General features: G+C 44.2%; 3 protein-coding genes across 4 annotated transcripts in view; 2 read left to right on the top strand and 1 right to left on the bottom strand.

The window, feature by feature from the left end:
- Positions 1 to 2132, top strand: part of LOC137534752 (zinc finger protein 585A-like) — a 32572-nt gene extending 30440 nt beyond the window's left edge. For both annotated transcript variants that reach the window (XM_068256382.1, XM_068256383.1), the window contains exon 9: positions 76 to 2132. In XM_068256382.1, coding sequence (XP_068112483.1) covers positions 76 to 1610 — 1535 coding nt within the window. In that variant the 3' untranslated portion in view covers positions 1611 to 2132. The remainder of the gene's footprint in view (positions 1 to 75) is intronic.
- LOC137534764 (zinc finger protein 84-like) overlaps positions 1 to 27616 on the bottom strand; it is a 253689-nt gene that overhangs the window by 150883 nt on the left and 75190 nt on the right. The gene's annotated exons all lie outside the window — the stretch shown is intronic.
- LOC137536891 (zinc finger protein 91-like) overlaps positions 9451 to 27616 on the top strand; it is a 69865-nt gene continuing 51699 nt past the window's right edge. The window contains exons 1-5 of the mRNA XM_068259072.1: positions 9451 to 9526; positions 13246 to 13324; positions 13441 to 13538; positions 13626 to 14433; positions 19056 to 20431. Of these exons, the coding sequence (XP_068115173.1) occupies positions 13291 to 13324; positions 13441 to 13538; positions 13626 to 14433; positions 19056 to 20431 (2316 nt within the window). The 5' untranslated portion in view covers positions 9451 to 9526; positions 13246 to 13290. The remainder of the gene's footprint in view (positions 9527 to 13245; positions 13325 to 13440; positions 13539 to 13625; positions 14434 to 19055; positions 20432 to 27616) is intronic.

The raw sequence follows: 27616 nt of genomic DNA, 5'->3' as shown, positions 1-27616 counted from the left end.
CTAGAGCCACATACATGACTGCTGCCTGCACACAGGAGAATTAATGTTGTATAACTATTATTATTCTTTCAATAGATGGACAGGATGTGGGGAACACCTCGGAGGAACATCTTATCTCACCTCCAGATAATACTGCAGAAGATAATGTCATCACGCAATATTCTCCAGGAGAAAGCTTCAATTCTGAGAAATCTTCTGGTAAATCAGGTTATATAAAGAAAAAGAAGTCAGATTTTGCTTCACCTCTAAAAGTTATCACAGGGAAGCGGCCATATTCTTGCTCAGAGTGTGGGAAAAGTTTCATTCGGAAAGGACACCTTCTAACACACCAAAGAATCCACACAGGAGAGCGTCCCTTTTCATGTTCACAGTGCGGGAAAAGTTTCAACGAGAAGGGAACTCTTCTTACTCACCAGAAAATTCACACTGGAGAGCGCCCTTTTGAATGTTCTGAATGTGGGAAATGTTTTATTCAGAAAGCTGGCCTTCGTAGACACCAGATCATTCATGCGAATGAGCATCCATTTACATGTTCTGAGTGTGGGAAAGGATTCTTTCAGAAAACTAATCTTCTTACACACCAGAAAAGTCACACAGGCGAGCGCCCCTTTTCGTGTTCAGAGTGTGGGAAGAGCTTTTTCCACAAAGGAAGCCTTCATATCCATGAGAGAATTCACAAGGGTGAGAGGCCTTTTTCATGTGTGGAGTGTGGAAAAGGTTATGTTACTAAAACCCTCCTTCTCAGGCACCAGAGAATTCATACAACTGAGGATCTTTTTTCATGTTCAGAGTGTGGGAAAGGCTTTGTACAGAAAGCATGCCTTCTTATTCACCAGAGAACTCACACGGGCGAGCGCCCTTTTTTTTGTTCAGAGTGCGGGAAAGGCTTTATTACTAAATCTGTTCTTCTTACGCACCAAAAAAGCCACTCAGCTGATCATCGATTTTCATGTTCAGAGTGTGATAAAAGTTTCATTCAGAAAGGTAACCTTATTGCGCACCAGAAAATTCACACAGGGGAGCGGCCATTTTTGTGTGTGGTTTGCGGAAAAAGTTTTATCCAAAAAGGAGAACTTAATACGCATGTTAGAAGTCACACAGGGGAGAGACCGTTTTCATGTTCAGAGTGTGGGAAGCGTTTCATGTATAAAGGAAGTTTTCTTAGACATCAGAAAATGCACACAGGCGAGCGTCCTTTTCCGTGTCCAGAGTGTGGGAAATGTTTCATTCAGAAATCAGAGCTTGTCAGACACCAGAGAAGTCACCTAAGTGACCGGCCCTTTTCTTGCTCAGAGTGCGGGAAAGGTTTCTTTTATAACAGAGACCTGCTTAAACATCAGAAAAGTCACACAGGCGACTATCCGTTTTTGTGTACAGAGTGTGGGAAAGGGTTCTTGAAGAAGGCCCTCCTCCTTGCACACCAGAGACGACACACTGGCGAGCGACCCTTTTCTTGTTTGGAGTGTGGGAAAAGTTTCTTTCTGAAAGGAAACCTTGTTGAGCACCAAAAAACTCACTCTGGCGAGCGTCCTTTTTCATGTTCAGAGTGTGGGGAATGTTTTGCATGGAAAAAAAGTCTAATTCGACACCAGGAAACACATGCCTGCTGATGTAGTTGATCTGTCTGTGTTAGTGTTTCTTAGGTTGAATTCTTCTGTCTTTAGAAGGAAAAACATAAAATAATAAAGTTGAGTTTGTAAGTGAACTTACAGGTTATATTCACTTGCAGATGGAGACTAGTTGGTGGCATCACTTCCTGGCTTTTTTTATATTTGAGTGATTCAGTAGATAAGAACCCCCTCTCTCCCTTCCTCTTTCTACCATCCTACGTCCTCCTACCCAAACCCATTGTGAGTTAACTTAAGGGAGCTATACATCTAGCAATGATAGGCAGATTCGACCAAGAGACAAATCTCTCTCTATTCGAATCTGATTAGAGATCTGTCAGCTGTCCATACACCACAGGCTGATCAATTTCATGCTGAAATTGATCTGGAATCAGCCTTGTGACACCCCTTTTGCTGCCCCAACGCTGTCCTACTGAAGTTCATTGTATTCCTCCCGGTGCCCAGTGCACTATACTTTACCTGTCTGTGCCCGCTGCTGGCTCCATCCATACCCCCCCCCCCCCCCCCCCCACGTGGTTGCTGGAGTAATGTGGGTGCATGCGTGACGTCACATACTTGCCCACGTGAACGCTGGCAACCATGTGGGGCGTGTGTATGGACAGAGGACGGAGCCCAGACGCAGTGGCGGACACAGAGAGGTAATGTATAGTGCACTGGGGGGGGGGGGGGGGGGGGTCACATTGAACATTAGGGAGGACTGCGTTGGGGGTTTCATCGTATTTATCACATGACCCGATATCACTCGAATATACCGTATACAACTGACCATGATAGCCCGACATCTTGCAGCATGTCTGATCGACATGCTTGGCCCAATATTGGTTGCATTGTCAATCGGGCATGCACTTGGCAGCACTGATTTTCATCTGATTCGATAATAATTACCAATGGCTGGATGTATGCATACTTTTAGTGTATACATAATACTAGATAAAGCATGAATAAATGTGTATGTGACCTCTCTGTATCTCATAAGTGATGCCCTTTCTTTCTATGGGCTTGATTCATTAAGCTGCTAAAGCAGCTTAATGTGATGCATGCTTTACATAGCCACGCTCACTTCCATGTAAGGAGCGTGCCTTCCTTAGTTATGCGCGTTGCTTACATAGCAATGCGGGTGGTCCTGTGACATATTCCAACTGCGATACTTCACAGGACCAACCGCATTTAAAGATACACGCATTGCTCTGAAAACAACGTGCGTAACTAATGAAGGCACGCTCCTTACATGGAAGCGAGCGCTGCTATGTAAGGCGTGCATAGCGGGCGCTCCTTCACATTAAAGTGAACCTCCGGACTAAAAATCTACTCAGCAGAACTGAAAAGGCTTGGTGTTTCTTTAACAGTTTCACAGCATCAGAACTTTATTCTAAGCTCCACCCATCAAAGAGAAAATTTTTTTACCTAATGCTGTGCAGAGCATGATGAGATTTCCTATGTTGTTATTCCCGTTGCCTAGCAACTGGGAGGAGAGATCAGGACACAGGACAGTTGGGACTGTGTTTCATGCTCCCCGTCACCTCCTTTCAACCAAAAAGATGGCTGCCATCATTAAATCAAACATTTGCCTGTTCTTTTAAAACAGGGTGGGTAAGAGATTATATTACCTATCTATTTTAATTAACATAACTAATGTAACTTAAAGAGAATCTGTATTGTTAAAATCACACAAAAGTAAACATACCAGTGCGTTAGGGGACATCTCCTATTACCCTCTGACACAATTTCGCCGCTCCTCGCCGCATTAAAAGTGGTTAAAAACAGTTTTAAAAAGTTTGTTTATAAACAAACAAAATGGCCACCAAAACAGGAAGTAGGTTGATGTACAGTATGTCCACACATAGAAAATACATCCATACACAAGCAGGCTGTATACAGCCTTCCTTTTGAATCTCAAGAGATCATTTGTGTGTTTCTTTCCCCCTGTTCTCATGCACTGAAGTTTCAGGCTGCTCGTTTCTTCCTGCAAACAGCTTTGCCCTTGTCTGTAATTCTTCAGTATGTGAAAGCCCAGCCAGCTCAGAGGATGATTTATCCAGCTTGTAAAAGATAAGAGAGAAGAGAGAAGCTGCCCTAATCTAAATAATACACAGGCAGTGTGCATAGAGGGGCCTGGAAGGGGGAGTTCATAGCAGAACCACAACACTGAAGAACTTGGCAGCCTTCCAGACACAGGCCGACAAGTCTGACAGGGGAAAGATACATTGATTTATTACAGAGACAGTGATAGTATAAAGTGCTGCAGTAAGCCAGAACACATTAGAATAGCTTTTTGAACTTGTAGGATGATAAAAAACAGGATGCAATTTTTGTTACGGAGTCTCTTTAATGACAGTATGTTTGTTTAGGCTGAAGTTCCTCTTTAAGCTGTGCTGATTTAGCTGCGCAGCTTAATGAATCAAGCCCTATGTCTCTGTCTACCTGCTTTAAGGGAGCCTGAGGTGGCAGTGATATAGAGACTGCCATATTTATTTCCTTTTAAGCAATACCAGTTGCCTGGCTGCCCCCTGATCCCACGTCTCTAATACTTTTAGCTATCGACCCTGAACAAGCATGCAGATCAGGTGCTCTGACTCAAGTCTGGCTGGATTACCTGCATGCTTGTTACAGGGCTGTGATTGAGACTCTACTGATGCCAGGTAACTGTAATTGTTTAAAAGGAAATTCTTCTCACTTCTGGTTCTATTTAACGCCATAGGTTGTGGTGAGAATGAAATTAGTAGGCAATGAAGGTTAGAAAATCACTCATACATTAAGGTTTTTGTGTGTGTTTTTTTCATGAAAGACCAGCTTCAGTACAGTAGATGGATTTACACCCTTTTTTTTCTGTCTGTGCCCCACATTGGGATAATTTAACTCCGTTCCTTCCCCAACAGCCCTGTTTACATGAACTCTGTTCTGGTGTGTGAACCCACTAGGAAAGGGGGTGGGTAGTTATGTGATGATACTGGATGGTGGAAGCAGCAGATTAGAGGGGACAGGGCAGCCAAGTAGGACTTCTGAGCCATCTCAGTGTTATGGATGCCTAGGTCAAAAGATCTGTGCCAAGGTTTGCCTGTGCTGAGATGAACAACTGCAGTGTGCCGTTCCAGCATAGAAGGTCTGGTGCGGATTCTTCTCTTCTAGTTAAGGTTAGGTTTTGAAACTCAGTTCCAGGGGGGGGGGGGGGGGGGGGGAGGGGTGGACAAGGCCAGAATTTGTCTCACGTTGTCACTGTGGGATTTGCAAAGGGAATCAGTAAGTAGGTAGGTTATTTTACATGTAGGGTATATTACCAATGCTGCAGATGGCCAGGTTAAAAAAAACAAAACAAAAAAAGACAGTATTAATATAAGGCACCGATATAGGGTTAGGTTAGTATTCAGCAACTTGGGGGAAAGTTAACGATTAGTATTAGGCTTAGGTCAGAGTTTAGAGAGTTTCAGAGTTAGGGATCAGTTTAGGATACAGGATAGTGGGCTTATATAGTGGATTCTGGGGAGGTTGGGGGGATTTGGGAAGTGTAGGTTTAGCTTAGTGTATAAATAATATATATAAAACAGATAATGTGTAGGGCATTAGGATGCTGCCTCCCCTCATGCCTAATGCACTATACATCACCTGTCCATGGACGCCACTGGCTTGAGCTGGCTCCGGGCGCAGTCCTTGGTCCATACACACACCCACACACCCCAAGTGGTTGCCGGCATACATGTGGGTGCATGTGTGACGTCAAATGTGCCCACGTTACTCCACGTTATTCCGGCAAACCACGTGGGGCACTTGTATGGACAAAGAACAGCGCCCGAAACCAGCTCAAGCCAGTGGCAGCCACGGACAGGTAATGTATAGTGCACTGGGTGGGGGGCACATTGCACATTAGGGGCGACAGTATTTGGGGTTTCCTTGCGTTTGTCGCTCGCCCCGATATCACTCACCATTACCGCCTTGCACCCGATTGAGCAAGTCGGCCCTACATCTTGCAGCTAAGAATGATCAATGAGATGCAAATTTTTCTGAAATTATGCAAATTTTTATGCAAATGTATGCAGTTTGAAAATGGACGAATCAATTTAAACCCAGGTTTAAATTGATTGGTCCATTTTCAAGCTGCTTATATTTGCATAAGAATTTGCAAATATAAGAATTTGCATACATTTGCATCAACTCAGAAAAAAATTGCATATCTGTGATCATCCCTACTTGCAGCATGTCCGACCGATTCATGCGGCCAATTTCGGACCCTAATTGGTTACATCATCGATCGGCATGCACTTGGTGGCACCAATTTCCATTTGATTCTATTATATGTAAGTTGCTGAGTCAGTCCTTTTTACCTCTTTCTTGCTCTCAGAAGCCATTTTCTGCTAGGAAAGTGTTTTATAGTTTGAATTTCTTATCAGTGCGGGTCACACTGTAGTCACTTCCTGTCTGAGTCAGGACTGAGTCAGCCACTTACATACCTGATATTTAACTATTTCAGGCAGAGAAAGAAAAAAAGGAACACAGCATAGTTATTTCTGTGCTAGGCACTGTACATACACATGTCTATCTCATCATGTCACGTGTCACTTCTCTGCTGTCTGGCTTTGATCTCTGAATAAAAAGCTTCTAAATGGAGCAATTCAAATTAACTCCCCCTAGCTTCACCACTGTGTTTATCTCTGAGCAATCTGTTTATCTCTGAGCAATTAAGATAATCACATACATCCTGTAAACTACATGTCCCCTATTGATATATGATTTCTAGTGCAGTGTGGGGGGTTGCTTAGAAATGTAGTCTGGCCAGGGCTGGGCTTTCTGTGAGGTGTGGTGATGCAGCAGCTGGTGACACCAGTGGGAGGGGCAGCAATTTTCAACATTAATTGGTCATACAGTCACCAGTAGGTAATAGTTGAGTATTAATAGTACACATGATCAATAACTGCCCAAAGGAGTTCAAAATTATACAAAACTTGACCATTTGCTGCTTCTTTCTGTAGTCCACCCATAGGTCTAGCGTTCCCTGGTGGGATGGATTCACCTCAGAACCAGCATTTCCTATCTACGGTATTTCTGATCAACATTTTGATCACAATGTTGTTTAAATTAGATTCTCATTAGATTGAATGTTTATTTGCTAATGTACTGAAAACCTTAATTAATTGTGTATAAATTGTGTCTTGTAATTCCACCTCTGTGTTCAAATGATCAAACACTACGATATCAGAGTGGGTACCACCGCACCAAGAAAAAGCTTACGTGATCACGCTGTGCTGTTTCTGACCAATAAAGCTTCGAACTCCAGACCTTTGTCTCCAAGTACTTTATTCAGTACACTATGCTATGTCAGATATACAACTGCTGAATGTGATCTGTAAGGAAGATTTCCCTACTTTGAATGTGTAGTTGATGTGTGATGTGGATGTGAGATTAAGTTGTGAGGTAGCTGTAGAGGTGAGTCTGCAGTGCACAGATTTCCAGGTGAAGGGGGTGATGCATTGTGAAGGATATTGAGCTCACACTAAGTTGTGAGGTAGCAGCATAGGTGAGTCTGCAATGCCTAGAAAGCTAGGTGGAGGGGGTGATGCATTGTGAAGGATATAAGGGGTCACACTAAGGTGTGAGGTAGCAGCAGGGGTGAGTCTACACTGCACAGAATGCCAGGGTTGTGTGTGTGTGGGGGGGGGGGGGGGGGGGGAGGGGGGACTCTTGGGGTATACTATAAGCAGGAGTGAATTGTCTTGGAGTGTGCTATATGAAGGAGCAAAGTTGTGTCTGTGAGTGCACTGTATGAGGCAGCAAATTGTCTGGGAGTGCACTGTATGAGGCAGCACAGTGTCTGGGAGTGCACTGTATGAGGCAGCACAGTGTCTGGGAGTGCACTGTATGAGGCAGCAAAGTGTCTGGGAGTGCACTGTATGAGGCAGCAAAGTGTCTGGGAGTGCACTGTATGAGGCAGCAAAGTGTCTGGGAGTGCACTGTATGAGGCAGCAAAGTGTCTGGGAGTGCACTGTATGAGGCAGCAAAGTGTCTGGGGGCACTGTATGAGGCAGCAAAGTGTCTGGGAGTGCACTGTATGAGGCAGCAAAGTGTCTGGGAGTGCACTGTATGAGGCAGCAAAGTGTCTGGGAGTGCACTGTATGAGGCAGCATAGGGAAGGCGACAGGCGGCACCATTTTATTTGAGGTCTTCTATTGACCATTGCGCGCTACTTTTTCGGGGTTCCCAGTGCACGGGCCCCGTCACTATCCTACTGGACTCTCCTTTGGCGAGTCTCTGCGACCTCAGGACATCTACTATATTCCGGAGGAAGTTGTGGTGTGCAACATCGCTGGTGAAACAACACCATTTGAAAGCTCTGCAGACCATCTATCAATCTCGTTTACAACCTTATAATGTGGGTTGTTGGAATCTGGTAAGCCTTGCTTCTTTACCCTTTTGTTCGAAGATTCTGTATACCAGAAAATGACGAAAGCTGTATTACTATAGACCTGCGCTGACTTTATATATTCATTGCTTGTGTGGACTTTTGGACATTGTCCTTCTCGGCTGCAGTCGCCTTCTGCCTTGGCGCTGACACTTGTTGTTTATAATAGTTATTTCATGCTGCGTTTTTTCCTCAGGTTTTCTGTTGATTGCATTCAGGGCAAATCGGAATTGCAAATCGGAAACAAAATCGAAATCGCAAATTTGCAGTGTGCAGGGAGCCTTAGAGTGAGCAAAGTTCCTGGGGACACACTGTAGGAGTAGTAAGTAAAGAATCTAGGGGTGCACTGCGTGGGGAAAAGTGAACCAAAATATCTGTAGTTGTATTTGGTCTATTTTCAAGCTGCATTATACATTTGCATTCTATTAGTATTACATTTTCATTAATTCGGAATTATGTGCATCTTTTTAACCATTCCTGGATGTCAGGGCCGGTTTAAGCAACAATGGGGCCCCAGGACAAAATAAACCTGGGGGGCCCCCCCAACATATACCCCGGAACAAAAATCAGCATTAGGGGACCTTTTTTGCAGCTGGTATAGTCAGGGTGTGAAGTCCCAATCGGTCAGAGCTCCACATTCTGGCTATCCCAGCCTGCATGGGGGACAAGGGGTTAAAAAGTTTCAGGAGGGGGGACCCCACATAATTAAAAAAAAAAAAAAAAATTCCCACTCTAAACATACATTTTTTTTGGGAAAATAGGAAAAAATGCCAGGGATCTTCATACAGCCATATTGCGGCTGTATAGCGATCCCTGGCCAAAGCATTGCGGCTGCGTATGGACCCCCTGGAAACCCCGTCAGGAAATGTATTGCTCTTTCTTTTTATACATGTAAAATTAGACTACCGTTAGGTTTGCTACTAAAAGTGACATTTACCGCATTTAAAACTATACTTCTTTCCTTCTAAACTTTAAAATCGATTTTCTCAAAAACTATAAGGTCTTTTTGAAAAATTGTTTTTTCCTCTTATTCCTAATGATCTCCTTAACATATCTTGCAAATTTAGGGTTTCTAGCATTTAAGGTGGATTTGTTATTAACCATTAAAGTCGGCAGGTTTTTAAATGTTTTTTTTTTCCTTTGAAACTTTAAAATCGATTTTCTCAGGAACTATAAGGCCTATTTGAAATTTTTTTTTTCCTCTTGTAGCCACTGGGGGCCCCTACAAGCTCTGGGGCCCTGGGGCAGCTGCCTCCTCTGCCTTAATGGTAGCGCCGGCCCTGCTGGATGTGGATAAATATGCAAGAAATTCTGCAACATAACGAGAAGACATAGCTGTTTAAAGAACAGTGCAATACCACTATTCTCCACAAAGTGGAGCTCTAACTTATACCAGGTGAAACGCACAGATTTGAAGGGCTGAAACGCAAGAGAGGAATAAAGAAGGGTTAGGGAGGAAGTATTGGTGAGCTGGATCTGCCTGCAAAGGAGGAAATAACACATTAATTAAGTAAGACATTTTATTTTATTATAATAGTAATATTAAGAAAAAGTGGAACTCTCGTTTATACCAGGCGGAACACAAGAGAGGAGGCAGGAGGTGATATCGGAGGAACTATTGCATTGCTGGGACTCACACTAGAGGAGGTAGCAGTGCATGATGATATGTTGGTGGGGTTTCTGCCTGTTGGGCACATGACAGTACGGGGTGAGCATGTGCAAGAGAATAAGTGCAGTGCTGGCAGAGAGGATGATTTCTAGGTGGTGCCAAGTGCTACTCCTACAAGTTTCATTTCTACCTGCATCCCCAACTCTATCTACCTCTTTCAGCCATACGCCTTTGCATCCTTATCTCTCCTCCTCCATATCTGTATCCACTTTCATCTCTTCTTCATTCCTCTACATGCCCACCTTATCCCATACCCCCCCCCCCCCCCTTGTCTCTCTCTCTCTCAATATCCTCAGTAACCCAGATTTCTTCCTTAAATCTCCCTCTCTGTCTGATTCCCATATTCCGCAGCATCTTCTCTCCATTGTATTCTCCTGCATCCTGGTCTTCCCCTATATCTAAAGGTGGCGACTAACGATCCAATTTCTAGCGAAAAATCGTTTGACCGATCAGAAATTGATTGGTGGTAAATAATCTCCGTTGATGGGCACAATCAATTACAAACTTATTATAAAAATAGTCGTCCGATTAGAATTTTGTCAAACCAAAATTTAGATTTTCTTGTTGGTTGTGATAGATAGGAAGCAAAGATTGGTTTGTTGGTGGTGTAGTGAATGATTTCACTTCTGATCAGAATTTCTGATCGCTCAATTTTTCGCCAGAAATTGGACAGTTAGTGGTCACCTTAAACTTCTCCATCTCTCAAATGCTGCATCCCTCATTCCCGTCTGCACTTTGTAACTGTCTCCCCTGCTTCTCATATTCATCTGCCTCCCCATCTCTCCCCTATATCTATATGCCTCTTTGTATGTCTGATACTCTATAAGGATAATCTATAATTATTGCAAACTGGAGGAAAAAGAGATGTGTGCTTTGACCAGGTTCACCTGGCTATATGCTGGCTGCGGAATTTTCTATTGACTCATTAAAATAGCATAGCATTTGCTGAAAGCATCTGCCTGCCAGAATATGCAGGGTCGAAAACGAACTCACTGCTGTTCCCTGCAGGAGCTGGCCCAATGCAAAATCCATTACATCTCAACAGGGGCACCATGTGTATGCTTTCATGTGCCCCCAGGAAATGGCGAGCAGACTCAGCCAAGGCCCAGGGGGGACCGTCTATGTTGACCCCCAAAGGATAAGTACCTTATCTGTTGCAAATTTGCCCCAGCCGCAAGGTTATGCATGTCCTAGGAGCGCCAACACCAAAAGTAGAGGTGGGGAGGGAAGGGAAGGCGCAGACAGCCACCCCCCCCCCCCCCCAAGTGCTGCCAGCACTGGGGGAACTATCTGCATCCCCCCTCCCACCCCCAAGATGGAAGACTTGTACGTACTGCAAACTGGAGAAAAAAGGAGATGTGTGCTCTGACCAGGTTCACCTGGCTATATACTGGCTGCCTGATGAGCTAATGGCAGCATTTGGGGGGGCCTGTCTGTGCCTTTCCTCTTTCCTGCCACACTTCTCGGTGTGGTTGCTCCCAGAACGTGCATTATCTTGCAACCGAGGTCATTTGCAAATGGTAAGTAGTCTTTCCTTTGGGGGCAGTGCATATTGTCCCCCCAGGCTCTGGCCAAGCTTGGTAGTGGGCTGTCTGCGTCACTCTGTTCACATTGGGGGGCCCCCACGGGTGGCAGCTGTGGTGCTCCTGGGCAATGGATGCTCGTTGGGTTTCACCGCTGCCCGCCATATCCTGGGGGCATAGGAGGCCTACACGTGGCTCCCCTGTTGACCTGTTGAGATGAAATGGATTTTGCGTGGGCCAACTTCTGCAGGGAGCATGGTGTGTTAGTTTTAGACCCTGCATGTTCTGGCAAGCAGATGCTATGAGCATCAGCTTACTAGTCAATAGACAATTAGGCAGCCAATATATAATCAGGTGAACCTGGGCAGAGCACACACCCTTTTCTTTTTCTTTTTTTTCTCTTTGTGCAGCAATCTATAATTATCTATAATTAATCTTATAATTATCTGTGATCATTTATTAACTATGTTAAAACACACGCATGACTGGAGTGATGATGAGGGGTCATATCACTTCTCTTGTGTGGTGTAGTACCATTGCATGGAGGCTATGTGCATATCCAACCAGCACCATGGTAGCATGGCGCTTGACCATGATGTAGTAGCTAGGAGTTTCCACCCACATGACGACATCCAATCACCTCTCTCACCTGCAGAAACACATGGGCTTGTGAGGGAAATGTGGGCAGGATGTGATGTCATGATGTGAGCAGAGAGGAACAATGCTGACTACTGCACGTTAGTCAAGCTTCCTGTGATCCAGCTGCTGGTAAGATGTGCATGGAGCTTGCATCAGGGGATATTCCACTATACTGTAGAGATGGGAAGTTCGGATCTTTTCAATGATCCGGATGATTCGAATCGGATCATTGAAGAGATCCGGATCTTTGATCCGAATCTCGGATCATTTTACTACCGGAAGCATTCGGGGGTGAAATGAACAGCAGGACAGGTCTGTGGACAGGAGAAGGAGAGGAGGGTGGGCACACAGAGAAGGGGAGAAGATGGACAGAGGGCAGGGAGTGGACAGAGAAGGGAGGAGGGACGAGCAGAGAGAAGAAATGTTTGCACGTAATACCCACATGCTGCAATCATATGCTTTACATATATTTCACCTATATGCTCATCTGTACACTTTGAAAGAAAAGGTCGCACAGTGAAAGAAAGCATTCCCAGAAGATAAGTGCAGCTGTTTAGTGCCGAGTGCAGGAGAATTATATTGCCTTTCACACTGTCTGCAAAGTTACTGAGCTGTGCTGAGCCAAAAGCTTCCAATGCGATCACTGTGCAGCACTACGGAACAGACAGCCTATAATGAGCAGCACGTTATAGCCAGTATGTGTGCTCTACACATATCTGGCAGTGGCACCCATGTCCCCTCTCTCTCATCTACCTGTGGCTGCAAGGCTGGCTCCCTTCTAACAGAGCGATCCATCTCAGCTGTGCTTCCAAGACCCCGCTGCCCGCTGAGAGGGGGGCGTGTCGCTCCTGGCCCCGCCCCTTTTGCGATCCGAATCACTCATTTTGATGATTCGGATGATCGACTCATAAAATAGATTCGGATCAAAGATCCGAATCGTTCATGATCCGGACAACACTACTATACTGAGACAGATCAAGTAACTGATGGCACTGGCAGTAAGAACAGGTAATGCCCCACATGGGAATATTTTTACTTTTACAGTAGAATCTCTGTACAGCAAACTCTGATATAATAAACCTCTGGCTATAGTTAACTCAGTCCCCAGGGCCCAACCGTGTGCCTGTATGAATATAAAATGTATGATAAATCTTTATATAGTAAACTTCTGATATAGTAAACTACTTGACCAGGTCTCCTGAAGTTTACTATAAATGGACTCTATTGTATTTCCATTACTTTAGTGTACCATTATTATAACAGACCTGGCAGGAGGGGAGTGCTGGGAATTATGGGACATTATCCAGTAACAGCAAGGAGTGTGTCTGGATGATGACTGTATCACTGTGTGTGTTAAGTTCCTATAAGGTGTCAGGGTGTCTCTCTTACTTCTTGCAGGAGTTGCATTATCTAGAAGAACACAGGGACCTCTACAAGGACAAAATGATGAAGAATCAGCCTCCCCTCACATCACTGGGTAAGATGCTTTCATTTCTTGTAAAGTAGAGAACAGTACGGAGGGTCCACCTATATCCCCCATCATCTGATAATCACATAGAGGCAATGTATTCAGTTAGTGTGTGTTTCCTACAGATGAATCCAGTAACATAAACCCGCCAGAGAGATGCACAGGTCCTCTTTATTCCAAGGATTGTCTGCAGGAAGTTTACACCAACCCTCACTTTTATCAGGTGGGTGAAAGGGATGGTATGGGATTTAAAAAATATTTCCAAACTGCTTGATGCTGCTAACATAATTTTCCATTATTTGGAGTTTAGAGGGAAGAACAGATTAATGTAATACCTGCAATCAAAGTGGAAGAAGAAGAGACATATGTGAGGTATGATCATCAGTCTACAGAGGAGGATGAAATGATGAGGACAATGAAAGAGGAAGAAGAAGAGATGTATGCAAGGGATTATCAGCCATCTATTGGGGAGTATGTAATGTTGGGGGCAATTAAAAAAGAAAAAGAAGAGAGATATGTGAGGAGCAATCAGCAGCCTATGGAGCAGTATGAAACGGTGAGGACAATTAAAGAGGAAAAAGGAGAGACGTATCTGAGGAATAACCAGCAATGGTCTGTAGAGTATGGAAACATGTGGACAATGAAAGAGGTAGAAGATACATATGGGAGGAGGAGGAGTGATCAGCAATCTACAGAGGTGGGTGAAATTATGGGGACATCAAACAAGGAAGAAGAGATTTATGTGAGTTGTGATCAGCAGTATACGGTGGTGGATGTAATAATGGGAGCAATTAAAGATGACGAAGAAAAGACATTTGTGAGGAGCAGTCAGCAGTCTACAGATGAGGGCGAAATAGTGAGGACAGTTGAGGAGGAAAAAGAAGAGACATATCTGAGGAATGACCAGGAATGGTCCACAGAGGATGGTGCCATGATAAGGACAATGAAGGAGGAAGAAGAGACATGTGTGAGGGGTGATGAACAGCAGTTGTTGGAGGAAAATACAATAATGGTGATAATTAAAGAGGAAGAGAATGAGACATATGCGATATCAGATAGGTGGATACTTGCAGAAAGTAAAATCACAAAACCAGAATGTTCTCCTGATATCAGCACAGGTAAGTAATGCATTTTGAATAGAGTCATGCCTCACGGTTTCATTTTTTCTTCTATGGGTGGATGGATGTCCAGATTAACAAAAAGTAATGAGATAAGATAACCAAATAAGATGAGACTTGATTATAAACAGTAGACCAGCGAAGTATTAACAACACTATGTAAAAGTTAATTTGCCCATAATATTCTAAGTCTAACCTGTACTTACAAATTAATGAGGAGCAGATACATTACACCATATGAAAGGCCCATCCCCATTCCTCAGTATAACATCATAGTACCAACAAATGAGGAGGAGATACTGCACGCCATATGAAAGGCCCTGTTACGGCTGGCAGGCCGTGCGACTCGGGAGTGCTTTTTGGCACCTGGAGGTACAGGCGGATGAGTACAGAAATGTGCAAGTTTATTGGTAATTTGTGTAAGCCAAGAGTAGTGTTTGTTCACAGTAACTTCAGCAATAGGCAGAAATACAGTAATATGAGGACTAGGCACACAGATAGTCAATAAGGCGGCTCCGATCGGTACACAAGTACTAGTGCAGGTATAAGGATCAGGCAGGCGGGTGGTCACTTAGGCAGATCAGGTCGGTACACAGGTTATCAATATAAGTATAAGGTTCAGGCAAGCGGATGGTCAAATAGGCAGATCAGGTCGGTACACAGGTTATCAATATAAGAGATCAGATCAGACAAAATAGCTCAACTACAAGTTACTGACAGATAAAGCACCTAGCTAGTCTAGCTCACGCTATAACTGGCGTGGCGCGGCGTTCCCGGAAGCCTTATGAAGAGCGGATGCCGTCACTAGCGGGGACGCGCTCTGCCTGCTGGAGCGGGACGGACGCCTACTGTCTATGCGTCGCTTGAGACGCATGCCTCTGCCGGAAGAGGAGACAGTGGAGCGCAAGCCGGAAGAGTCTGAGACCTCGCTGGAACGCGGATCAGGTTGTATCCTTACAGGCCCATCTCCATCCCTAAGAATAAAAACAAGGAACACCAAGAGCCCCAATAGTGTAATATGTACTGGTAAATGGTTACTAGATAGAGTAAATATTAATACTCACAAACCAGGGTTACCATTAGGCAACCACTGTAAAAGCAGGTGGGGAGATTTTCCTGACCCCACTCAGGAATAAGAAGTCGCTCTCTGTAGATGAGAAAAAGGGGTTCAACCCTCCACCTCTGTGAGGTGCCTGGCTCTTCTACTGACCACATAGGCTATTGCTCCGTTGTTATTGCCTGATGAAGCGGTATCAAACCTGCGAAACGCGTTGCATATTTGGAGTTCATAAATAAAATATATTGACTGTCTTTACTACAGTCGTTGTGTGTCTACTTGGAGGAGATAAGTCCACCACTACCTCCTCTATTTACCAAGAATTTGTTTTTTTAGGCTCATATAGCTTCCTTTTATCCTTTTGGCGCCTCTGTTCTCCTGCATAATCCCAAAGAATAACATCATGTTCCCAACAATGAGGAGGCGATACTGTGCACCATATGAAAGGCCCACCTACATTCCTCAGTATAACATCATAGTGCCAACAAATGAGGAGGAGATACTGTACACCATATGAAAGGCCCATCTCCATTCCTCAGTATAACATCATAGTACCAACAAATGATGGGGAGATACTGTACACCATATGAAAGGTCCATCTCCATTCCTCAGTATAACATCATAGCACCAACAAATGAGGAGGAGATACTGTACACCATATGAAAGGCCCATCTCCATTCCTCAGTATAACATCATAGTACCAATAAATGAGGAGGAGATACTGTACACCATATGAAAGGCCCATCTCCATTCCTCAGTATAACATCATAGTACCAACAAATGAGGAGGAGATACTGTACACCATATGAAAGGCTCGTCTCCATTCCTCAGTATAACATCATAGCACCAACAAATGAGGAGGAGATACTGTACACCATATGAAAGGCCCATCTCCATTCCTCAGTATAACAACATAGTACCAACAAATGAGGAGGAGATACTGTACACCATATGAAAGGCCCACCTCCATTCCTCAGTATAACATCATAGTACCAACAAATGAGGAGGAGATACTGTACACCATATGAAAGGTCCATCTCCATTCCTCAGTATAACATGTTCCCAAGTAATAAGGAGGAGATACGGTACACCACATGAAAGGCCCATCTCCATTTCTCTTTTTTTTTTTTTATTCTTTATTTAGCCAAAAATATTTTCCATATTCGTACAAAAAATCTAATACACAATCTTTACATCAAATGTTCCAGGGGAGATCGCTTTCCCTCCCCAGCACCTCTTATCTAAAGCATGACCCATCTCCTCTGTTTCCGGGGCTAATCTTCTTCTTCCACTATCATTCCGTTAATAATCCCCTCTCTTTCCCATCCCTTCTTATATATATTTGGGCCAAAGCTTGGGTCATATCTTCTAGTCCGCTATCCTCTCTTGAAGAGAGGAAGAAGTTAGGGTGGCAAAAGAGATCCCCTCTCACACCGAAAAAACAGATGTAAAGTGACACCATCACCCAAAGAGAGAATAGTCCCCCACCGGTCCCATTTGTCTGTTCTTCCAAACTCCCCCTATTCCTCTCCATGATCTCCCTGTCCACGGGGCAAGCTATCTTTCTTATCACCCATCTCATGCTACCCTATTACAGTATTCATCCGTTTCTCTGAATTCCAGCCATTTATCCCACCCCCAATTTTCTCTTCCTTTAATTATGCTCGAGAGTTCTTCCATTCTATACACTTGGTCTACCTCCACAAACCATTCCTTTATAGTTGGAGCTTGTTGGCTTTTCCAATTTCTTGCTATTAAAATCCGGGCCGCATTAATTAAATGCATCCCCAAGGACCCCCTATACTCTCTAAGCCCTCTCTCCACCTGATGTAATAGGTATATCTCCGGTCCCGCCGAGATAGGTATCTCCGCCAATTCCCAAATCCATTTCTTTACACTCTCCCAATATAAAGCAAGACCCTCACATGTCCACCAGATATGCATGAAATCCCATCTTTCTTTCCCACACCTCCAACAAATTGGGCTTATCCCATTCATTTTATTTAACCTGTCTGGTGTATAATACCACCTCATTACTATTTTATAACCAGATTCCTGTATCCGGGTGGACATCGAGGCCCCATATGTCATTTTAACTATTTTCTTCCACTGGTAAAGTGTCCATTCCCTCCCCATATCCCTTTCCCATTTCACTTTATATTTTAGGGTGTAATCTTCCTCCTCTTCTAACATTTTATATATCTTTGCCAGGGTCCCCTTTGTCCTTTCCTCTGATGTACATAGCTTCTCAAATGCAGTCAACTCTCTTGAAAGGGTCTCCCTCGAGCCCAATGTGCGTAGAAAATATCTAAACTGAATCATACTCCATGTATCTATCTCACTCACCTGTAATTGTTCTGCTATTTCTCCTTCATCCAACCATCTACTGTTGGAAATCAGGGAACGAATTTGTGGCCTTCTTCCCATCCTCCATTCTCTGTAACTTCCTTTTTGACACCCTGGTGGAAATCTAATGTTCTCCAGTAACGGCATTAAGGGAGAGGGACCCCTGGACACATCTTTCCTATTATTTACTTTCTTAAAAGTTCTCAAGGTATGTTCCACCAATGATCCCGGGATTCTATATGTATTTGGAATATATGTAAGCCATGGTGCCATCTCCATTTCTCAGTATAACATCATAGTACCAACAAATGGGGAGGACATACTGTACATTCCTCAGTATAACATAATGCCAACAAATTAAAGGCCTATCTCTATTCCTCAGTATAACATCATAGCGCCAACAAATGAGGAGAAGATACTGTTCACCCTATGAAAGGCCCACCTCCATTCCTCAGTATAACATCATAGTACCAACAAATGAGGAGGGGATACTGTACACCATATGAAAGGTCCATCTCTATTCCTCAGTATAACATCATACTACCAACAAATGAGGAGGAGATTCTGTACACCATATGAAAGGTCCATCTCCATTCCTCAATATAACATCATAGTACCAACAAATGAGGAGGGGATACTGTACACCATATGAAAGGTCCATCTCCATTCCTCAGTATAACATCATAGTACCAACAAATGAGGAGTGGATCCTGTACACCATATGAAAGGCCCATCTCCATTCCTCAGTATAACATCATACTACCAACAAATGAGGAGGAGATTCTGTACACCATATGAAAGGTCCATCTCCATTCCTCAATATAACATCATAGTACCAACAAATGAGGAGGGGATACTGTACACCATATGAAAGGTCCATCTCCATTCCTCAGTATAACATCATAGTACCAACAAATGAGGAGGAGATACTGTACACCATATGAAAGGTCCATCTCCATTCCTCAGTATAACATCATAGTACCAACAAATGAGGAGGAGATACTGTACACCATATGAAAGGCCCATCTCCATTCCTCAGTATAACATCATAGTACCAACACATGAGGAGATACTTGTCACCATATGAAAGAAAATTATTTATTCCAAAGTATATCCATAGAGCCAGTACGCTGTGCTATTATTCACTGCTAGAGCCACATACAGGACTGTTGCCTGCAGACAGGAAAACATTGTATAACTGTTATTATTTCTCCAACAGATGGACAGGATGTGGGGAACACCTCGGAGGGACGTCTTATCTCACCTCCAGATTATGATACAGAAGATTATGGCATCACACAGTATTTTCCAGGAGGAAACCCCATTACTGGAAATACACATCAAAGACTTTACCATGATCTGCCTAATCCTGAGGAATCTTCTGACACATCACATCCAGATACCCCAAATATCCAACCAGAATGTTACACTACTGATTCACTAAAAAAACTGTCTTACCCTGATGAATCTTCTTCCAGTAAATCTCATACTGTTAGACAGGAAGGCAATGATATACTTTTATGTTCTAAAATTGATAGACGTACTAAACAGAGTTCACTACTTCCCGTTTCACAAGAAAAATTGCACACAGAGGAGCACCCTTTTTCATGTTCAGAATGTGGGAAATGTTTCACTCAGAAAGGCAACCTTCTTATACACCAGAAACGACACACAGGTGAACGCCCATTTTCATGTTCAGAGTGCGGCAGATGTTTCTTTCAGAAAGGAAACCTTCTTACACATCAGAGAAGGCACACTGGTGAACGGCCTTTTTCATGCGCAGAATGTGAGAAAACATTCATTCACAAAGGAGACCTTCTTAGACATCACAGAAGCCACACAGGGGAGCGGCCATTTTCATGTTCAGATTGTGGTAAAGGTTTCATTCATAAAGAAAACCTCTTTCATCACCAGAAAATGCACACAGGTGAACGTCCATTTTCCTGCACAGAATGCGACAAATCTTTCATTAGGAAAGGAGAGCTTGTTCGACATCAAAGAAGCCACTTGGGCGAACGTCCATTTTTATGTTCAGAGTGTGGGAAAGGTTTTATGCATAAAGGAGATCTTTTTAAACACCAAATAATTCATACAGGGGAGAGGCCATTTTCATGTTCAGTGTGCCAGAAAACTTTTATATATAAAGGAGACCTTGTTACACACCAGAGAAATCACACTGGTGAGCATCCATACTCATGCTCAGAGTGTGGGAAAGGATTCATTTCTAATGGACACCTTCAACGACACCAGAGAAGCCACACAGGTGAGCGCCCATTTTTATGTATGGAGTGCAAAAAAGGTTTCTTTAATAAAGGAGACCTTCTCAGACACCAGAGAAGTCACACAGGTGAACGCCCTTTCTCATGTTCAGAGTGTGGGAAAGGTTTTAATAACAAAGCACATTTACTCAGGCACCAAAGAAGCCACACGGGTGAGCGTCCGTATGTGTGTGCAGAGTGTGGGAAGGGTTTCAGTCAGAAGGGAAACCTCCTTACACACCAGAAAAGACACAGAGGGGAGCGGCCATTTTCATGTTCAGAGTGCGGGAAATGTTTTACAGAGAAAGGAACTTTGATCACACACTGGCAAACCCACGTCCGCTGATGCTGATGAAATATATATATTTCAGCATATTATAAGAATAATAGTTCTGTAAATAGAATGATTGGACAAGATGAGAAGTTTCTGTTGGATCCTCCCAGCTAAAAGCCACAAGTGATTAGTTGGAGGAGTCACCTGCTTGATGTTTTGGGATGATCAATGATATGCAAATATTTCAGAGTTTATGCAAATGTATGTACATTTTATCAGGGCTGTGGAGTCGGTCCAAAAATCCACCGACTCCGACTCCAACTCCGACTCCTCAGTTTAGGATTCCACCGACTCCGACTCCTCGACTCCGACTCCTCTAATTTGCATATTACAATTTTGTTGATTAAAAGTATGTAACATGAAATTCGTCTCTTAACTGCCAACGCTTAGGAATTTTACAAGACAACTGAAGTGAGAAGAATATGTAGACTACTATATTTATTCCCTTTAGACTAAAACTAGTCCTTGGTAAGAGTACTTGTAAAAGGTACAAACCGGAACAAAGAACATCTATCAGGCCCTAGGCTATGTGACTGTGGGTACATGTAAGAATGATGTGCAGGTACTCTGCAGGGGAATGAGGAGATTCTTCCTCTATTACACATTCTTCATGCACAATCTGAACAAGGTTTATGGGTGACGGACAACACCTCTGTGTTCAATGTGCACAGCATTCTCAGTGGATTCCCTGCAGCTCTGTGGGGAGTGCATATGTAGAGTATAGTACTACTGTGTAACAAAGTAAACCTGAGACAGATGAAATTAAAGTTTTATACATACCTGGGGCTTCCTCCAGCCGCCTTCAGGATAATCAGTCCCTCGTTGTCCTCCTCCGCCACCTGGATCTTCTGCTATGAGTCCAGGTACTTGAGCCAGTCAGGTGTAGTGCTCATGCACACACTCCGCCGCCAGGAGCGTACTACACCTGCGTAGCATTATTGCGCAGGTGCAGACGCTCCTGGCTGTGGAAGCGGCACGTGGCTGGACTGCGCTGACTGGCTGAATTACCAGGACTTATAGCAGAAGTTCCAGGTGGTGAAGGAGGACAACAAGAGACTGATTAGCCTGAAGGGGGCTGGAGGAAGCCCCAGGTATGTATAAAACTTTACTTTTCATCCGTCTCAGGTACCCTTTAATTTGTAGTCACCAAACCAAATTTTAACAACATATCAAATTATTTGATTTCATCAGCAAAGGGAGTGCAAACATTTGCATAAATCAGCATCAATGCAGAATTATTTCCATCTCATTGACCATCTCTATTAGTGACACAGCTACACATCAGGCTTTATTCTTACAGCATAGATGTTATTTAGTATATATAAGAGATTCCTGTGTACACATCATATATACAGTCACAATCAGACATGTATATCTGACCTTAAAAATATGGGGACTGCTTTATTGAAGCAGCACAAGTAACTAATTTTGATTGGTTTATTTCATTTTTGTGGACTAAGCACAGCTATTACTGTATATATACTGTATATATACATTATTTATAATAACTATTATCTGAGAAATAGAACATTTTATCATATTTTGTATTTTAATTACAGTTACAAATTCATTAGGAGTCGGAGTTGGAGTCGGTGCATTTTTTCCTGACTCCGACTCCAGGCACCCAAAATTGCCCGACTCCACGACTCCGACTCCACGACTCCGACTCCGACTCCACAGCCCTGCATTTTATGTAAATATATGCAGCTTGAAAATGGACCAATCAAGCCCCACTCAGGTTTCAACTGATTGGTCGATTTTCAAACTGCATATATTTGCATAGAAAAATATACAGTTGCATAAACTCAGATGTATTTGCATATCACTGATCATCCTTACTCAGGTGGTGGGATCTTAAACCTTTATTCTTAGGCCACCTTTCCACGGACTGTTGGTAGGCAGTGAAATGCCTCTCAAACTCTCACAACGGCTCATTGCTGCCTGGTAACTGCTTGTTGCTGCCTGGAAACTGCTCACTGCAGTCTGGCAACTGCTTGCTGAGCACACAGTTCAACAGTCTGTGGAAAGAAGGCCTTAAAGTGGTCTGAAACTCTGACATAACATTCAATAAAAATGTGTTTTCCTACTTTTTATTACTCATACAGTTATCATATTTGCTTTTGTGCACACCTAATATTGTCTGTTTACAAATTACAAGTTTCCAAAGTGTAGTTTTTCTTGCCCTTAAAGCTGTCATTGCATTTTATTCTTTTTCTATTATAACTGCTTTTTATTATATATTAAAACCTTATAATGAGCTATTCTGAACTGTGTGTGTGCCTGAAGCAGAGACAGTTTCTCAGAGAGTGTTTGTTTACATTCCAGTGTTGATACATTTGTGTTTAACAAGTAAAAAAGATACTGTTATCTACAGTTTGGATGCAGATTTGAAGCTGAATAGCAGGAGAAAGTGATTTGTTTAACCATTTCAGTGATGTTCTGCTAGAATTTTTTTTTCTGGGATAGTAGCTTTCAAGCTGTGAGGAATCTTTTAGAGCAAAGTAGAAATGCTGGCTTTCAGACCACTTTAAATGTAGCTCTCAATACATCCTGCTGAAAAAGTTACAAAAAAAGTACAAATCTGCTTTTCTAAAACAAAGAGGTAGCTGCAAGCATTCCGATTCATGTGAGCCAGATGTAGGCCCCACAATGTATCGCATCACAGTATGCCAGTCGTTGCTTTGTGGTCCTTAAGATTCAGGTATGCATCCAGGCCCGCTGGTTTATGTATTATAGTTACAGTCTATTTATTTTTTAAAACCATATAATATAATAAAAGTTGAATACTTGCAAAACCTATATGCTATTTGGCCACTTCCCCTGCCTTGTCAATTTAAAGGCATAAAATCAAAAATCAATTCTTTATTTCTATCCAGGAAATCCAAAAGTTAAAAATCACTCTTAGTTTTCTTATCCATAAAACAACATTCCCCAGTTTACCTGGCTCTTATTTGGTACATCTGCCACAGAAAGGAAGTTGGAGGGCATGCTGGGTTGCCTCTTTTTGCTGCTTTACTTTCCTCTCAGACTTAATGCAGTCTGATTGGCTGAAGCCTCTTTCCCTCCTGGTTTCCCCTCCCACACCTCTGTTCCTCTCTGATTGGCCAATATATCTCATGCTGAGACAATGCGCTTTCTATAGTAGAGGGCGGCCAATGCATACACAATCAGGCAGAGGAGAGTAAGGGAGGAAATGACATCAGGATTGGCTTCAAAATAGCCACAGTTAAAATGGGAAATGCTTAGAAGGATTTTCACTCTCATTTTTTTTTTTACTGTAGAAAAATCACTAAAATCATAACGTGAACAGTGCAATACATATGTAAGTAGAGCAAGTATTTACTTATATATGTGGTGGGTTTTTATCTGAGATAGTATGGCTGACAGCTCCTCTTTAAGGCCTCTAGAGTGATGAGCACGCCTCTGTTTGTGAATACTTGCACATACCTTCTTGTTCTTGATTAATTTTGGGTGTTCCTATCAGGACCAATGGGTGCTCTCATAATAATTGTGGCAATTCTTATCAAAAGCAAATTTATGATCCAAATGTATCATGTTATGCAAGGTAAATTGCACCAGAAATGTGAGATTGCCAACTTGTCAGCTACCCTCTGTTTCCCTAAAGTGTTGGTGACCATTTACATAGGAACATTTGAACCTGCACATTTCTTTTATAACTCCGTAAATTATTAAGACGTTATTATAACGATACTTATAAGTTTCTGGAATTTCAGCTGTTGCTGAGTTTACAAGGTCAAGGCAACTGTTGAGCATAGTTTGCCCTTCATAGTTTGGCCTTCAGGTATTGGTTTGAAGCCCTCAGATTGGAAGCATTCGAAGTTCTCTATATCTAGTGAGTGGACCACCACTGGTTTAACTCATCAGAAGAGACAATCTGTTATTTTATCCTACTGGAGTATTTATGGAGAAGTAGGTAATTGACTATGGCAACTGATTTGGACTCTGGCTTGTCATGCACGGCCTACACAGGATTCAGAAGAGCTGCATGAAGAAATGTAGACAACCATCCAGTCAGAGATCCACAAATTAGTCATGTTATCACATTATTCTCAAAGATACATTGTGACCAGGACTGAAGATTTTCAATAGGTAGGTTTATTCACATCAAGACGATGAACAATCAGTAGGCATCCAGCTTGCAAAAGACAGGATGTAATTATAGCTCAAGGTATAAATGGCTTATAGCTTGTCAGTAGCCAAGACAAACATACTTACAAATAAGCTATGTCTCAATCACCGCCCTTTGAAGCAAAAGAGTCTGCCAAAACCAGACAGACTAGACCGTACACAAAGGCTTTGATGTAAGTAAGGAGGAGCTGCTTGAGGAGGACAGAGTTATCAAATTATTTTCATGCTTCTCCATGTATTGCCTTAAAGAAGAAATTCTCACAGAAGAACCAATTCTCTCAACTCATTGGTAACCACCAAACATCAAAATGTATTTTTGATATTCTGACTTTTATTAATAGACATTTAGCTTTTTTTTTTAATGGAGGAAAGTATAATGTGTACACTAATTATGGCTGAAACTACTATATGACTTTTCTGGGCAAACACCTATTAAGTCCCCACCCACAGTGTCACAGAGGGTCCTACAAACATTTAGCCCCTAGCCTCCACACACAGGGACCTGCGAACAAACAGCTACCCAACCACCACATACAGGGTCCTGCTTACAACCCCCCCCCCTCACAGCCTCCATACACCGGGTCCTGCCAACAAATAGCCTTCCAGCCTCCACACGTGAGGTCCTGCCAGCAAACTGCCCCTCAGTCTCCACACACATAGTCCTGCCAAAAAACAGCCCCTAAGCCTCCACACACAGGGTCCTGCCAATAACCAGCCTCCCAGCCATCACACACTGGGTCCTGCCAACAAACAGCCTCCACATACGGGGTCCCGCCAACAACCAGCCTCCACACACATGGTCCTTCCAACAACCAGCCTCCTGCCTCCACACAAAGGGTCCTGCCAACAACCCGCCTCAACACACAGGGTCCAGCCAACAAACAGCGGCCCAGCTTCCACACATAGGATCATGCCAACAACCAGACATAGCCTCCACACACAGGGTCCTGCCAACAACCAGACATAGCCTCCACACACAGGGTCATGCCAACAACCATCCTCCAAGCCTCCACACACAGGGTCATGCCAACAACCAGCCCCCAAGCTTCCACACACAGGGTCCTGCCAACAACCAGCCCCCAAGCCTCCACACACAGGGTCCTGCCAACAACCAGCCCCCAAGCCTCTACACACAGGGTCCTGCCAATAACCAGCCTCCCAGCCATCACACACAGGGTCCTGCCAACAAACAGCCTCCCAGCCTCCACACACAGGGCCCCGCCAACAACCAGCCTCCACACACATGGTCCTTCCAACAACCAGCCTCCTTGCACCACACACAGGGTCCCGCCAACAACCAGCCTCCACTCATAGGGTCCTTCCAACAAACAGCGGCCCAGCCTCCACATACAGGATCATACCAGGAAACAGCGGCCCAGCTTCCACACAGAGGATCATGCCAACAAACAGTGGCCCAGCCTCCACATACAGGGTCCTGCCAACAAACAGCGGCCCAGCCTCTAAACACAGGGTCCTGCCAATTACCAGCCCTAGCCTCAACACACAGGGTCCTGCCAACAACCAGACATAGCCTCCACACACAGGGTCATGCCAACAACCAGCCCCCAAGCCTCCACACTCAGGGTCATGCGAACAACCAGCCCCCCCCCCCCCCTCACAGCCTCCATACACCGGGTCCTGCCAACAAGTAGCCTTCCAGCCTCCACACATGAGGTCCTGCCAACAAACTGCCCCTCAGTCTCCACACACATAGTCCTGCCAAAAAACAGCCCCTAAGCCTCCACACACAGGGTCCTGCCAATAACCAGCCTCCCAGCCATCACACACAGGGTCCTGCCAACAAACAGCCTCCACATACGGGGTCCCGCCAACAACCAGCCTCCACACACATGGTCCTTCCAACAACCAGCCTCCTACCTCCACACAAAGGGTCCTGCCAACAACCAGCCTCCACACACAGGGTCCAGCCAACAAACAGCGGCCCAGCTTCCACACATAGGATCATGCCAACAACCAGACATAGCCTCCACACACAGGGTCCTGCCAACAACCAGACATAGCCTCCACACCCAGGGTCATGCCAACAACCATCCTCCAAGCCTCCACACACAGGGCCATGCCAACAACCAGCCCTTAAGCCTCCACACACAGGGTCCTGCCAACAACCAGCCCCCAAGCCTCCACACACAGGGTCCTGCCAACAACCAGCCCCCAAGCCTCCACACACAGGGTCCTGCCAACAACCAGCCCCCAAGCCTCCACACACAGGGTCCTGCCAACAACCAGCCCCCAAGCCTCCACACACAGGGTCCTGCCAATAACCAGCCTCCCAGCCATCACACACAGGGTCCTGCCAACAAACGGCCTCCTAGCCTCCACACACAAGGCCCCGCCAACAACCAGCCTCCACACACATGGTCCTTCCAACAACCAGCCTCCTGCCTCCACAGACAGGGTCCCGCCAACAACCAGCCTCCACTCATAGGGTCCTTCCAACAAACAGCGGCCCAGCCTCCACATACAGGGTCCTGCCAACAAACAGCGGCCCAGCCTCTAAACACAGGGTCCTGTCAATTACCAGCCCTAGCCTCAACACACAGGGTCCTGCCAACAACCAGACATAGCCTCCACACACAGGGTCATGCCAACAACCAGCCCCCAAGCCTCCACACACAGGGTCCTGCCAACAACCAGCCCCGAAGTCTCCACACACAGGGTCCTGCCAATAACCAGCCTCCCAGCCATCACACACAGGGTCCTGCCAACAACCAGCCCCTCAGCCTCCACACACAGGGTCCTGCCAATAACCAGCCTCCCAGCCATCACACACAGGGTCCTGCCAACAACCAGCCCCTCAGCCTGCACAAATAGGATCACAGAGGTGCCTTCCCACAAACAGCCCCTCCACACACAAGATCATCAGGGGAGCATTGTCTAACAATGAACTCTGCATACAGATCATGGTAAAGGGCCATGTACAGTATACTACTGTACTATACTGTATGCTGGTTACAAATTTCTGTAACAGACAATAAACATCACAGGAAGCCCAGATTTGTGTATATATATATTTTTTTT

The sequence above is a fragment of the Hyperolius riggenbachi genome, chromosome 10 (assembly GCF_040937935.1).
Source record: "Hyperolius riggenbachi isolate aHypRig1 chromosome 10, aHypRig1.pri, whole genome shotgun sequence".
Taxonomy (NCBI): Eukaryota; Metazoa; Chordata; class Amphibia; order Anura; family Hyperoliidae; genus Hyperolius; species Hyperolius riggenbachi.
This window is presented reverse-complemented; position numbering and strand designations above follow the sequence as displayed.